The sequence below is a fragment of the Styela clava genome, chromosome 4 (genome assembly GCF_964204865.1).
Source record: "Styela clava chromosome 4, kaStyClav1.hap1.2, whole genome shotgun sequence".
In the NCBI taxonomy this organism is placed as follows: Eukaryota; Metazoa; Chordata; class Ascidiacea; order Stolidobranchia; family Styelidae; genus Styela; species Styela clava.
Genome location: NC_135253.1, coordinates 21,183,339 through 21,197,862, shown reverse-complemented (window position 1 = coordinate 21,197,862; position 14,524 = coordinate 21,183,339). Strand labels below are relative to the sequence as shown.

The 14,524-nt window shown below is 35.9% G+C and overlaps 2 protein-coding genes and 1 long non-coding RNA gene across 4 annotated transcripts; all 3 read left to right on the top strand.

Moving 5' to 3' along the window:
- Nucleotides 1-3,167: 3,167 nt before the first annotated feature.
- LOC144422172 (uncharacterized) lies at nt 3,168-4,599 on the top strand. The gene has a single exon (XM_078112063.1). It carries the CDS (start codon nt 3,242-3,244, stop codon nt 4,166-4,168), a length of 927 nt encoding a protein of 308 aa, XP_077968189.1. The 5' UTR covers nt 3,168-3,241; the 3' UTR covers nt 4,169-4,599.
- Nucleotides 4,600-6,784: 2,185 nt separating this feature from the next.
- Nucleotides 6,785-8,829, top strand: LOC144422163 (uncharacterized). The gene is made up of 3 exons (XR_013475168.1): nt 6,785-6,951; nt 8,236-8,301; nt 8,606-8,829. It is a non-coding gene; the product is annotated as an uncharacterized LOC144422163 (long non-coding RNA).
- Nucleotides 8,830-10,741: 1,912 nt separating this feature from the next.
- LOC144422162 (uncharacterized) lies at nt 10,742-14,185 on the top strand. Of its 2 annotated transcripts, XR_013475167.1 has the most exons (6): nt 10,742-11,215; nt 11,605-11,703; nt 12,068-12,102; nt 12,414-12,501; nt 12,575-12,700; nt 13,480-14,183. XR_013475167.1 is itself a non-coding variant. In XM_078112043.1 (5 exons), the coding sequence occupies exons 1-5, from the start codon at nt 10,979-10,981 to the stop codon at nt 12,647-12,649; spliced, it is 534 nt and encodes a 177-aa protein (XP_077968169.1). In that variant the 5' UTR covers nt 10,744-10,978; the 3' UTR covers nt 12,650-14,185. The 2 variants fall into 2 exon arrangements, 1 of the variants encoding a protein (XP_077968169.1); XM_078112043.1 differs by having other exon boundaries at nt 10,744-11,215; nt 12,575-14,185.
- The last annotated feature ends 339 nt before the right edge of the window (nt 14,186-14,524 follow it).

The following is a 14,524-nucleotide window of genomic DNA, read 5'->3' as shown; positions in this document are numbered from 1 at the left end:
GGGTTCGCTATCTTCTTTTCCATTTTCAATGGTTAAAGATTGTTGTTGTCGCTACAAGGCCATTCAACTTATTTTAAAAATTTGTGTGTGCTCTATAGAATTCGTTTTTTACTTAAATTTCTATGTGGTGACGTCATCAAAATCAAAAAATTCGCACCGTGCTGTGGTTCCGTGACCGCATTTCAGCGATCGCGTCAAATCACCTGCACTGTAATTTTCACATTTCTTCTATTAGCAGCAAAATGCTCAGAGTTATCTCAATTTAGGCCTCCAGTATCAAAAAAAGGTTGATAATTCTTTTATTGCATCTGCACTCTTTGATCGCACAAAAACAAGTAGTTGTGAGTATAACGCCATTGCATTCAAAATCACCATCTCATTCGTCTCCACTTGCTTATGTGAACGTGTTTTTTTTAGTTCTTCAAATCAACACGAAAGCAAGGTACAAACTTGACGTGGAAGATCACATGAGATAATCCAGTGAGTTATTTGCGTACGCGGCGAGTGGCAGCTAATTTGAATGTTTTCGGAATAGCTCAATTCTATGTCCTTCTATTGTGTTTCATGTTAGAAAATTTAGGGGGTCAGCAGGTATTGCAGAGGAGCATAAGGGATCCGCTGGTACATCAAGTTTAATAACCACTGATCTATACATCACCAGAACTAAAGCCCCACGTCGACTACCATTCAGGCTACGTGAAGTCAAATACGTGGACCTGGTGGGAAACAATAACCATCTTACTTACCTTTCAACAAGTTGGAGTTGACGATCTCCGAAAAAAAAATCCTCATCATAAGATAAGATCGTGTGTGTTATACAAGTCATGATTCAAATTCGACGTACTGAATTATCCTCTTCGATATCTGTGAAATATTTAGGACCACGTTATTATTGTTCACCAAAAAAAATATAAAGCTTGAAGGGAGACAAATTGAAATACCTCAGACTTGAGAATATAACCTAGCAATTTGATTTATGTAATTCGCTAATATACATTCGTAGGATTTTTCCAAATTATCCAGCGGATCTCAAAGTCAACAATACGACCTATATATAACGAGAACTACACATCTTTGTCTTGTTACCATTTAAGCTAAGAAGTTTCAAATGAATGGACTTGACGGGAGGCCTTCACCAACTTGACAGCGTCCGCCTTAATCACCGTATACGAACGTGCAAATTCAGCAATGAAACAGGACATAATCACGAGTACAAGTGAAATTCGGACCAAATTCAGGCAAGTTGATCAGAGGTGAGACGTCTTGTATCATAGAACGTAGTCACTGTTTACGGTCGAGAAACATAAAAATCACAGTATGAATATAAAGTTGATACCACCAACCTTAAAATCTTTGCACGAATAAGACGATTGTAATAATTTTTTCAAATAGGCAAACTCTTCGAATACTGGTTTCATTTTGCAACATTTTATATAAATATATATATATATGCTATATATTTGACTGAAAAAATATAACAAGTTTCTAAATGGTTGCATTCAACAAGGGCTCGACCGATATCACGTTTTGGTGTCGATACCGATATATCGGCCAACTAGTGACCCGATAGCAATATCTACAACCTGAACCCGCAGTAATACGGAAGAAAATTCAGTTTCAATCAATGAAAAGTTTATAAAAATCACTTCAGATTAAAAAAGCGTTGTTAAAAAGTTTCATAGCAAATAATGAGAACACATAGTAATCCATAACACAGAAAGCAATGTTTGAAGAATCTTGGCCATGTTCACAAAAGAAAAAAGGCAGTCAGTAAAGAGGATATTTATATCAGAATCCATTTGTCATGAAGAGACATCGCAAAAGTCCTACAAGTTTCTCATTCGTGAGGTTCAGGATTATTACTGTCGTATAATGCAATCTGACATGTAAAGGTATGTATACAAAGTGCAAATTATGATAACAAATTAACAGTTAGGGTAAGCTCTTAGGGCTGAAACAAGTTCCATCGCTGTGTGCCCATAAATGCAGCATTAAATTAGTTGCTTTTAATTTGTTCGATTATATAATAATACACCTTAAGAAATAACCTTAATAATAACCTTGAGAAAAGATTCAATTTCTTATTTAGGAAATTTATATTAGAGCATGGAAACATTTGAAATTAGTGTTTCTCCATGTTTTTTATATATATGCATATGTTTTCATCGATGGATAATGAAGTCGACATCTGTGAAGAGCTACGTTCTATCTACATACATAATAATGAGTAATTGGGAATGGAGTAAGCTCACCAAACAATCGTTTGTGGTTTTTGGCTTGCAGACGAGGCCACGCACAAAATAGTTCTCACACAAGGCAATCGCCGGCATGCTTTAAGAGCTTATCTACAGGATATTATTACGCAATTTTCCATCCGATATTAAAGATGATTGATACCTTCGATACATGTCAATTTGCTAGTTTAAAATTTATTCGATTGAATAACGAAGTATTACATAACCTCTACATTTATAAATAAACGAAACAGTGGTATAAAAAGAGATGCCACTTTGGTATGCGATTTCAGCGTCATAAAACTACTTTGATACGGGGTCATACTTGCTTGATATAATCTCAATGGCATACCTAAGTGAAACTAATTGTGGTGCCAATTTTGCATGCGTTAACTCTTATCAAGACATTCTTATAGAATTCAGGAACCCGTAGTGTGTGTACCAGGTTAGGTTTAGGGCCAAAAACTTATATATATTCAGATTTTCCTTATTTAGTTCTTTTAGGAGTTCGGAGACTGTCTGTTTTAGCCAAGTGAATATACCCTCTGCCCATAGGTTTCAATACCTTTACACAGCTTGATGTAAAGTAGGCGAACAAAATTAGTTAACTCCATATTGGCAAACACATTAATGGAGCGCCGAATTCAGTATCTAACATCAACATCGTTGGGTTTGGGTTAGGTTAATACTGATATCATTAAGATCACACAACAATGCATACGAAAGAAAAAGACCTTATGTAGCCGCAAGTTTACATTGATTCTTAGAAAAAGTCTTTCGCCTTCGAAATTTCTCTGATATGAGGTGTTGACTTGAGTTTGAGTTGTTTTAGAATCGTGCATATGAGCATCAATCAAATCACTGTAGCATTGTTCGTATATCACGAATCTTCTAACAACTTCGTTCTACATTCAGTTGAGTACTTTGTACTAAGATACTTATTATAACATTTTACATAGGAGTAAACCTTCGGTCAAGGTAAAATTCTAGAAATATACTTTGAAGATATGAATTCGGAATTTGAAAATACGTCCAATATTTATTCTGGCAATTCATCATATTACAACGAAACTCGAGCTAAGGATTTTAACAGATCAATGGATGAAAGCTTGGTATCTGAAATAGTCTACATATTCTATGCATTGGTCATGACGTACATTATTATCACGCTCACCATCGACATCAGACGTCGCAAGAACGTTTCGGGAAACAGGGCTTCGAAAAATCTTGGCACTGCAATTAAAATAGTCCGGTATATATTCGCATGGGATTTATTATTAGTAGCCATTCATTCAGGCGTAGAAAAATATATAGTGGAGATGTATTTTCCAGAATTGTGTTCAATCTCGCACTTTCTGTATTTTTTCTGTACTTCAACCGCTTCGATTTTTAGCTACCTAATTCTATGGTTGCGACAGCGACTTCTGTACCAGGAACAAGCGATGAAGCACCTGACAACATGTTCCACAAGATTTTTGAGCATTGCGTCACTGATTCTAGTAATTTCTTTGCCTTCAACTTTAATATTTCTGAGTCCTATTAGTGCTGAAATTGGAATGACCGAACGTGGATGTGGAATTGTTAGAATAAGAGTAAAAATTAACTACACAGCTTTTTGGATTAGTTATGGCGTGTGGACAATTTTCACTCAAATGGTTCTGCTGTATTTATATTTACTTCCAATATTCAAGCATAAAGAAAATGCCGGCAATGCTTCTCGCGAGTTGATGCCGGTGTTGAAAAAAGCAGCAATCGCAGCTTCCCTTTGCTTCCTGAGCGATACAATGGCGACCATTTTTATTGTTTTGTTTACCTCGAAGCTCGCATTGCTGGCGAACCAAATTTTCAATCTCATCATGACGATTATGGCGTTCGTCGACTGGAAACGGATGCTGTTGCCGTTTTGTTTCAAAGAATCAGTTGCCAGCAATTGATTTCAAAATTCCAAAGCAGGATTGTGGAATCGGTTAGCACTTTTGCTGGTAATGGTCGGAGTTTTATTTTTTCAAACAAACTGAAAGACTCGGGACTTAAGGGAATTTTTAACTCTACCCAAAAAACTTCAAAGTCAGCATTATTTTTGATCTTAGTTGTTTTTCAAGACATTGTGACTGTGAAAATCTTGGTCTCCGACAATACCTATAAAAGCTTTGACTCCAACTCCGTTAAACACAAAGCAGGGCTATGCAATATTTCCAATGATTTGCCCAAACGCAAACACAGCAAGAACTGGCATTTTATTCTTTAATTTGTGTTCTCATTTGACATTGCGATTTTATGGAACGTTGGCTTTCATAAGCAGTTTGTTCTAAATATTATCAAACTTTTGTAGATACAATTTCAATGTGATCGGTGCTTTGTTATTTTTCTGATAGTAATATAACTTATTGCATTATACACGACTTCTTAGTGTAAAGGCTGGGAGGGAACAAACTGCAGGTTTTTTCCTTAAAGTTTTCAACTTTGGGTAGATAATATAACCTCTAAAATATACTTCACTCAGATCCAATATTGATATATATTTGATGTCAGGTTGTATATGTTTTACGGATCATAAAAGATCCGTTTTACGGATCAGAGTCTAAAACTGTTAGAACCACTTTCTGCAGAACTTTATGCCTTTCCATTGTGTTTCTTTTTACGGGAGTTCGTTTTCGGATCAATATCGAACCAGAATGGATTATCACTGATAGTTATGATGTTATTACACATTATCTGGCGTTTTAAACCTTTGACCCTAATTGAGTGTAATAAAGATCAAAAATATTCATGTTTAGAATGTAAAGGTGGTTTTAGCACAGTTACGCGACAAATCTGTATGCATGGACTCGCATATGATCATAAATGAGGTCTTTCTGAAATACCGAAAAGACTGGGGAAGGCAAAACTTTTATTAATGGATTGCCCATACTAATTTACTTAAGCAACAATGAATCTGAAAATTATTATATTTTTCAAAGATCTGAGAATTCGAATAAATATATTCAGGATGGAAAGGTGGTTTTGACCTCGACACGAAAAAGGAGGCATTGTCATTGATTTGGGCACAAAATTGAATGACTTTTAAAGCGAAAAATAAATATTCCGATTCATAAAGTCTAATCAGTGCATTTATAAAAAGTACAAAATATTGCAAAGAATAATGAAAGTTGAAAGAACCTATTCGAGCGACCAATAGGAGATTTTTAAACTTGCAGAATTATATGTTACGACTGGTATTTTAAGTCATGTTTGAGGCGATGGTTTTGTTTAAGTTTTAGATAAATCTAATCCAAAATATATTTTGTAATATAAACTCTTTCCGATAGCATTGAGATATTTAATATGGCGACTGAAGACAGCAGGGACGCACACGCAATCGCTGCACTACGTAGGCGGGTCGGTTAAATACAATCCAGGCAATTTGAATAGATAATAATGATTCATAGTGTGTAGGTTTATAACGAGTTGCGACAATTTTGTGATTCAAGACAACAATAGTTATGATAATTTGGCTGTAGAAAGGTGTCGATATTCCAAGTAAAAGCCGAAAAGTATTGATAGAATGTGCGGTGCGATGGCGAGCGCATTCCTAAGCGGAAAAGTATTCGTAGAATTTTAAATGTTGTGGCGACATAGTAGAAGATAGCGACTGGAAAATTTCTCGTAACCATTGATTAAATATTGACTTCAAATCTTGCAAAGTTTTTCAAAATACTAATATTCAAGCACAAAGCAGGTAAAAAAAAGTCTCGGGCTATGATGACAGTTATATTTAGAGTGCTTTCGCCAAGACTTTTTGAAAGTCGTTTATATGTTGAGAACTAGGTGACGAGATTTGATACAGGTTACTCAATTATTTACATTATGGATAACGACGTGGTGCTCATGAAGTTTCAATCATTTTTTTTATCTGCAACTCTAAAATGAGTATGACGAACGCTTAGCGGAACAACTAACAATCAGGCTAATATTAACCGATTGTGAGCCCATTACATTAAATTTTGTTCGTTTACAACGCTATCCAATTTTTATTCTATATGAGCTATGATAATGGGCACTCCCGTAGTATGTGTACCAGGTTAGGATTATGCTCTAATAATATTTCAATTTTCTTTATTTTGGTTCTATTACGAGTTCGGGAACTGTCTGTGTTAGCCAAGTGCATATACTCCCTGCTCATAGGTTTCAGTCCCTTTACAGTACACAACTTGATATAAAGTAGGCGAACAAAATTAGTTACCTCCATATTGGTACACAAACTTCTGGAGCACCAACAAATTGATCAATTATAAACAAAGTCAAACGCAGTAACTATAGATCTGTTACCTTCCTACTCATATAGTAATATCATTTCCTGATATTAATAAGCCACTTATGATAAATAACTTCCTGGTATAGAAGGTCGTTGTGGAAAGGACAATACTCAATGATATTGGGTTTAGCCTAACTACGTGTGCTTTCAGGATGCAGCTTATTAATTAGTAAACGTTTGCGATTATGTCAGTTCATGCAAGGGCAATTACGGGCGTTTGATGTAATATTTGCCCATACTAGACCGATTTCTTTGTTATGAGAGTATCGCGCTGGTATCCGAGTTCTCTCGTATTGAATGTCATATTTCGAATTTCCTCTTTTTCGAACGAAATAGAGATTGTTTTGTGTTTGAGCCGTTCGTGGTCGTATGGTAGTCACTGGGAGCTACCGTCAATATTTATTAAAAGAGAGAGATTGGCAGGTATACTAGAATAGTCAATTTCTTGAAAAATATCTTTCCTACCGTCCGAGATTTGCCTCGCGAAATTGATAAACTAGAAGCATTTGGAATATTTTTATTTTCGGATTCAAAACCAAGCTATACTAACTTTACCTACTAAACTTAATTCCGGATTTTCAATACTCATTATTAGTAAGGTAATGGGCGCAGAGAGTTCTACTCGATATTTTAAAGCAGGGGTTCCCAAACTGTGGGTCGCGACCCAGGATGGGGTCGTGTGAAGATTTTCCGGGGTCGCCTAATTTCTGTCACGTGTTATCGGATCTTCTGAGATTTCCTCGTTTTTCCGTCGCATTGCCAGACTCGCCCATATATTTTTGATCAATGTTCACCGTCAACGTCCATTTGCAGTCGATATACAGGTACATTGTTCCCGTTGAGGTAATTAAACTGAAATACTGATTTTTGAAGTTGCTGAATGTTTCTTGCTGCGGGGTCGCGAGTATCTGTAGGCTGTGATTTTATGAAAATGGTGTCGCGAAAAAAGTTTTGGGACCGCTGTTTCAAAGTATTAGAAACAAACATTGCTCAGAGTTCTAAATTGTAGGCCGCCGCGGTCATTATAACAAATTACCCAGATCAGTGGTTCTCTAACGGTGGGACGCGCACCACATGACATGGGGGAGGGGTGTAGACAATATTTGAGAAACTGAAGAAAAATAATATTTGTTAGATTTAATCTCCCCCTCTTTATTTTGAATATTCACATTTCCTTATTGTTTAAAGATTGCAGAGAGCTATTGTGCTTGTTGTTAATTTCATTATATGCTATATCACTTTCGTTATTCGCAGCTTATTGTTAGCTAGTTATTTTTGAGCCGATGCGCGAGACTTGACAAATTCTAAAAAGGAGGCGCGTCTCAAAAAGTTTGAGAACCGTTGACCTAGGTCATAGATCATTGTTTTATACATTTGCTTCCGTAAATCCTATTATGGAAATTATTGAAATACCCGTTTAATGTGAATAAGTAATCCGAAAACTTGGACTTCATCTGATGACTTCGATTTAACTGTAATGTCTTTGCGTATGTTCAGTGGAAAATTTATTTTGGACTTTTAAGTCACAATTCATTTGATACTCCATGATTCCAGTTTTCAACTTTCACATGCCAAAACTTCAACTTTTGTATATTGGGAAATCCGAATCCGACACAACAATTTGACTTAAATAAATCCCAAAGTTTTAAAGTATCCCGAAAGCGAAAAAGGAAATCCTTACTGTGGATAATTTTCTTTTTCCTACAGGGCTTCAGATTGAATCTTTTACAAAAATGTCAAGTAGAGAGAGAAAGAACTCTCCTTGTGATCAGTGTAAGTACCATCACATTCGTCTCGTAATGGTAAAAAATGTACATTGCTAAGCTGCCGGGATAAAAACGCAAACGTGTGACGTGCTCCCCTTTTTATAGTTATTTTATCTAACGTATTATCTTACCAATTTCCATATAAATATATGTACCTTGGCTGTAAATGCTCTGGCCACCAATTCAGTTAATTCGGTGTCTATTAGTAAGTACATATCCGATATCAAATAGGCACTGTACAAAAGTACACTTATCGAACCGTTTGACGGTTTCATAATCTCTCAGTTTCTTTGAAATGTTTCTTCATACAGCCAATCAGGACTGGAACAATGTAACTTCCACTATATTGCCTACGTTTTTGCTTCAAACAACGAAACATTCTCGACAGCGTGGAAGGGCAATATTTAATGAAGTGTCAATAAACCTGAGCCATGCGACAAACAAATATTATCACAAAACCATACAATGGATTAACAAAAAAGTATCTTTTTTTTACATTGAGCGAGAAATTGCCAACACCGAAATCATCAGACCAGGTCAAAACGAAACCTGGAAATGATAAAAATAATGGCAAATTGATATGTTATTTTTTGTAACTGCACGACTTGTTGACGATGCCCAGACAGACAGTGCCCCCCCCCCCCCCAATTCGCAACCAGTGCCCCTACAGTTATCGCAAACGCTCACATGGGGCAGATTCGCCTCTTTGGGAACCGCTGGTGTAACATAATATTAAAATTATTTAAATTGGTCAAACGAGCTTGACCTCGGTATTAGCCCGGTTGGAATAAAAATTTCTTGTATTAGGAACAACTAAATCCGACGTTGCCCTGGTCGGGAACAACAATTTAAATTTTAGCATTATGAGTTGGGAGAAGATGTTGCTGTAATTTTGGTATGTAAGAGAGTGTTTGAAGAGTAAGAAACGAACAGGACACATATATTAATTCTTCACATAAATAGAAAAATCTTTTCAGTCAAGCAACTTGATAGTTTGAATTCACATCAATTCAGCTAGAAGTCCTAGCAAACTCAAAATATAAATTCACGATATCTGTTAACGAGGAGTAAAAACGTTTTGATCAAAAAGATTGACATATTTTGATAGATTAAGCAATAAATTAAAACTATGGAATGTCCAACGTAAATTATGTATTTTATATATTCAAAATGCTTTTCGTGAGAAATAAAGCCTACTTAATTCATCATACATAATGGTGTTCTACCCACCGTCACAATTCCTGTTTTCAAACGGTAATTTGTTCTTTTGTGGTTTGGTCCCAGAGGAACCGTATATGTATAGTTGGGGCAAAGATGTTAACTACAACTCAAGACAAGGGTTTCGGGTTTTGTAGCGCATGTCCAGTCCGTTGCGAGAGAGACATATTATTTGTCAGTCAGAATAATGGGTCGTCAAAATCAATGTGAACACTAAGGAATTTCTCTTTGAGATAAGGAGTTTAAAATTTGCACGAATTTTGGCGATGAGAGATCGATTTGATTTTTATTTATCCCAGTCAGAACATTGGATTTGTGAACTCGGTGTAAAGTGAAGGTACGGTGCTATGATGCCGAGGGATTTTTCCTTCACGAGAAAATTATTGACGAACCCTTTGTCAGAGAAAAGATTTTATTTTATTTAGCATTGTCAGAACAATAGGTTGCCAATATAAAGCCAGGGTATTCCCCTATGATGAGAGTTCATTCAATTTTCGCCCGATGGATCGATTCCGTTGTGTGCCTGGGTGACGCGTTATTATTTTTACATTTGACGCTATTGTTATTTGCTATGTGTATTCCAAAGGTATTGTGGTCTTAGCGGGAGTAGTAGTTTTCTGCTTATGTGCAAACTCTAGATTTAAAGCATAATTCCTATAGATCAATTGAAATTAGATGATTAAATTAAAAAAAAAAATTGTCTGGGCAGCATAGGCATAAATCGGTATGAAAATAGTTAGAGAAAGCTTTGGAAGTCGGTTTCATTGCTGCAGATTGGACGGATAAGGTGTTCACGCATAAGACTTGGCGGGAAGATTATAATTACTACGATGTACGGAAATGAGTGGTGAATATCTTTCGACCGGTTTCGAATTACAATTAAGCTTGACATTTTTTTTTTATATTATTGGAAAAACACAAGCTCACATTCAGAATTAGTAAGTCAACTTGAAAATCATCCAAAAACTAAAAACAGTAACAGTGGTCAATAACAAACAAAGTGATTAAAAAAGTACGTTCACCCAAGTCTTGAGGGCGCGCACGTAAAAAAATCACTAATGAACATTACTGAAACAGAAAACAGAGTTGCTAAAAGCAAGGTAGAAGCGTACTTCGACGTAGATGTCTGAAATCAAAATAAACTTTCCACTCATTTCAACTCAAAGGCTTTGGGTTTCTTGTATTAAAATGTTTATCCCGGAATGGTTATGCAGTATGAACAAATTTAACAAACTCTCACACAAGCGCTCGTTGCAGATTTACTTTTTAATTAAGTCAGAACAATGGGTCATACTCTTGTTTAAGTGTTGTGACACTTTTTCATTTCCGTCGGAACAATGGGTTGGTTGTCAATCCCAGTATAAAGCAAGGGTATTCCCCTTTGACAAGAAAACGTCCAAATATTAATAGTCGGGTTAGCTATATTTCTTTAAAAACACTCTCTCGGTATTTTATAGCGTTATAAAATGAAGCCTTCGGATATTCGTTTCAGTCAGGACAGTATTGCTCCCAATTTTTCTAATGGCAATAGTATCCATGGCGTTATCGATGAAATCTTAAAGGGAGAGACTTCTGTTTGTCCGTTCGAGCCCATCTCTATTTGGAAGGAAGGTGACTTATGGTATTCGGAAAACAATCGTCGACTTTACATGTTTCGAGTCTTGGAATGCAAAGGAAATATAACGGATGTAGATGTTCGGAAGGTAAATAACTAGACCAGGTATGACGATCCTATTTGGTGAATGCGTCAAAATTATAATAATATTATATAACAAAAAGGATAGCTCTTCTGAGCTAGACTACTATTTTAGTTTACGAATAGAACCAAGCACTCAAAAAATTGGGTGATTTTAGTTAATTGGTATTTTTATATTATAACTATTTATTAATAGTGGTATATTTATGATATCTATTTAAATTGGACGCCCAGCCAAGTTGAGGTAGTCGTTTATTCAGGGCTTAGTCTACTTGGTGTAGTGCCAAAGCAACATGACATCAATGTCCCTTCCAAAATATGCTGTTTGATTCAGCTGAGTTCCGACCATTGAAGTAAATTTCGAATTGTTGTATAATTTGACTCCGTATTTTTCAGCGTTCTGTTCCAAATAGGCGCCGGATGACGTCATTGAATCAAGGAGTCAGAATCAAAATTCGCAGGAGAGTACGGCCATATTCTCATAGCATTGACGATGTGAGTATATGGAATTACGTTAAAAGTATATGCTTTTATTAACAATAAAATATATGGTTCGATTCGAAAGAACTGATCGATCATTCATTGGATTAGTAAACTAGACTTTTTTCTTCTGTTTTTGAAAATTTTGATTTAAGTCGAAGACTTGGACCTTCGTGATTCAAATGAAATCTCGTCAACAAAGAACTTATTTGAAACGAGAAACATTTGAGTTTATATCAAAGTATGTAATTTTTTATATGACAGTGTGTGCCCTGATGCAGTTTCTTTCCCCTGTTAAAATGCTCAAGTCACACACTGTCGCTGAAGTTAAATGATGAATATATTCACAGGTCTATCGTATTTTTTAAACATTTTTCAGATACGAATGGCTGAAAAAGTGAGGAATAACCAGAGGTGAGTATGGAGAAGGAACACAATTTAATGTGAATTTCCCATTGTATATAGTTGACAACTCTAAAAATACGCGGATTGGAATATGGTAAATATGAGCATGTGAAAGCTAATTGCTTTACACCTCTATTTATCAATTGTTTATCTTACCTTATGTTAATTATTGCTTAGTCGACCTACCAAGCCTATACACAAGCAACAAATTGGTCGATTGAGTAATCTATATTATAAATGACACGCGAAGTTAGGCTAACATGACTAGGTCGACTTCCTGCATTCTCCGGGCAAATATGGATCCTATGTTAATTTTACAGCTCTTCTTGTGAAACTGCTCCCAGCACTGACGAAGCGACGTCGACTGCTGGAGCGACTTCAGCTATGGAGTCATCAAATGAAGAGAATGTGAGTGTCGAATGGTATATTGAAGCATCTTACTTTTTCATCTAATACTTGGGTACTTATCATAATGTTATAGATTCAAAGCGACAGATCGCAAGATGGGGAAGAGGATTCGGAGAGTGACGATGGATTAGTCATCTTGATTGATTAATATAAAAAAGCGTCATGTCTTTGAAACGATGCATTGACTATGTTACATACGGTAGTTTTTTATTATAGTATTTTATAGCCTTATTTATATATATCTATATATTATTGCTTTGCTCCGTCATTCGATTCTTTTATGACCCTGTTATGTGGTGAAGGAATATTATATCACTTAGAAAAGGCGATTGGAACTTCTAATTGCCGTGTATGAATGCAGTATATATTTAACACCAACCAATAAGACTAAATATGAAATCATTGTTGAGTTGCTTTGCAAAAATAATAGGAATGAGTCAAACACATTCTTTATCTAGACTAGTAAATATATAATATTGAAATAATCCAATTTGTATTTGATATGTGGAAAGGCAACTTTCACTTTAAACAAAAGAGAGTTGACTAAAGTAAATATACAGACAAGCAGTGCAGCCTCGAACATACGCTTATACGCAATTTCCCTTTTTCTACATCACCTTTTCACCGCAAAGAGTGCTTAACCCCACCTTAGTTTTCAAACGCTTTCTAATCTTCAGCGTTGTCCTTATTTAATCTGATTTAATATGTGATCTCAAATCTAGAACCCGCTTACACAGCAGAGCGTCACTGATCCCGGTGGCACACCTGGCAACGGTCTGATAGTAATATTGTTGACGGTATCTGTTAAATAATAATAATAGTCATTGTGACGCCGAAATGTAAAAAGTTACATAATGAATTTATCCATAACTACGAGTCGCCCAGCCTGTACATTTGGTTAGTTTGTATAATTGCTGAAATAGCGTCTTCTCTGTTCTTAATATGTATAATATATTACTTTATGCAAATCGTTTTTAGGTTCTTCACTGATAGTTTGCTCATGGTATTTGTGGGTTTTATAAAACCTTCTGTATCTATCAACGGCAACCGATTTATTTAGTTAAATCACAGACCTATTGGAAGCATATGATACCATCATTAGTTAGCTTGATGAATCAAACAGTAGAATGTTTCGAAAGTCTGGTCAACATTTCGACTTCGTCTCTGGGGGATTGCTGACAAAAATCATCTCATCCTAAGGTATAAAGGCCACTGTCTCTACAGGGAGTCCTCGACTTACGACGGCGTTCCGTTCCTGAGACGCGGTGTAACCCGAATTTCAGTGTAAGTCGGAACATTATACTGTACAGTACATAAATTACTCCATACATATCGTACTGTATTGTCCATCGTAAATGACGAAAACCAATGAGCCCAAAGCACTGATTTTCTCGATCACAATGATCCAGTTTAAGGGCTTAGATATTACATAACAGTATTATCTTTTATATTTTTATGGAGTGCGTTATGAAGGGTTATAACAGCGTTATGACGCGCGCGTTCGTAACCCCGAAACAGCGTAAGTCGCGACCGTCGTAACCCGAGGACTCCCTGTATTTCTAGTTCATATATTTGGCAGGTCAAGTTTACCCCAAATTCTACCGCAGTTGACTAGACCCATGTTCAGATAGGGTAACATTTAATATGTTATTTAATATTTGCTGTCAGACGCACCACGGTATTTGAGTGGAGACTCCAAATAGATGTTCATCTTCTTCTGACAGGTATTTCAAGTTGACTTTTTACAATAACTTTGTTATCAAAATTAAAATATCATTGTATCCACTTTGCGTAAGAATATTTTATTTTCATTAACGACTTTTTTGGTAAGAGTTTGTGTTTTGGCAGGGCGGGCAGGTAGTTTTACAAACACTGAATCACCACGAAACCGAGTTCAAAGATTAAGTTCAAAATCGTAATTGTTCATGTCAAATTTGCAGATGCGTTAATTTCATTCGCTCTTGGGTCAGCCCACCTTAAAAAAATGCAAAACATTACTGATATCGCCATTTAGTTACATACA

What these genes read in the sequence shown, in the direction of transcription:
- LOC144422162 (XM_078112043.1), top strand. Translation starts at nt 10,979, where the DNA reads ATGAAGCCTTCGGATATTCGTTTCAGTCAGGACAGTATTGCTCCCAAT. An exon ending in AAAGTGAGGAATAACCAGAG is followed by an intron (nt 12,103 to 12,413) that starts GTGAGTATGGAG and finishes TTAATTTTACAG; the next exon opens with CTCTTCTTGTGAAACTGCTC. An exon ending in AGTCATCAAATGAAGAGAAT is followed by an intron (nt 12,502 to 12,574) that starts GTGAGTGTCGAA and finishes ATAATGTTATAG; the next exon opens with ATTCAAAGCGACAGATCGCA.
- LOC144422172 (XM_078112063.1), top strand. Translation starts at nt 3,242, where the DNA reads ATGAATTCGGAATTTGAAAATACGTCCAATATTTATTCTGGCAATTCA.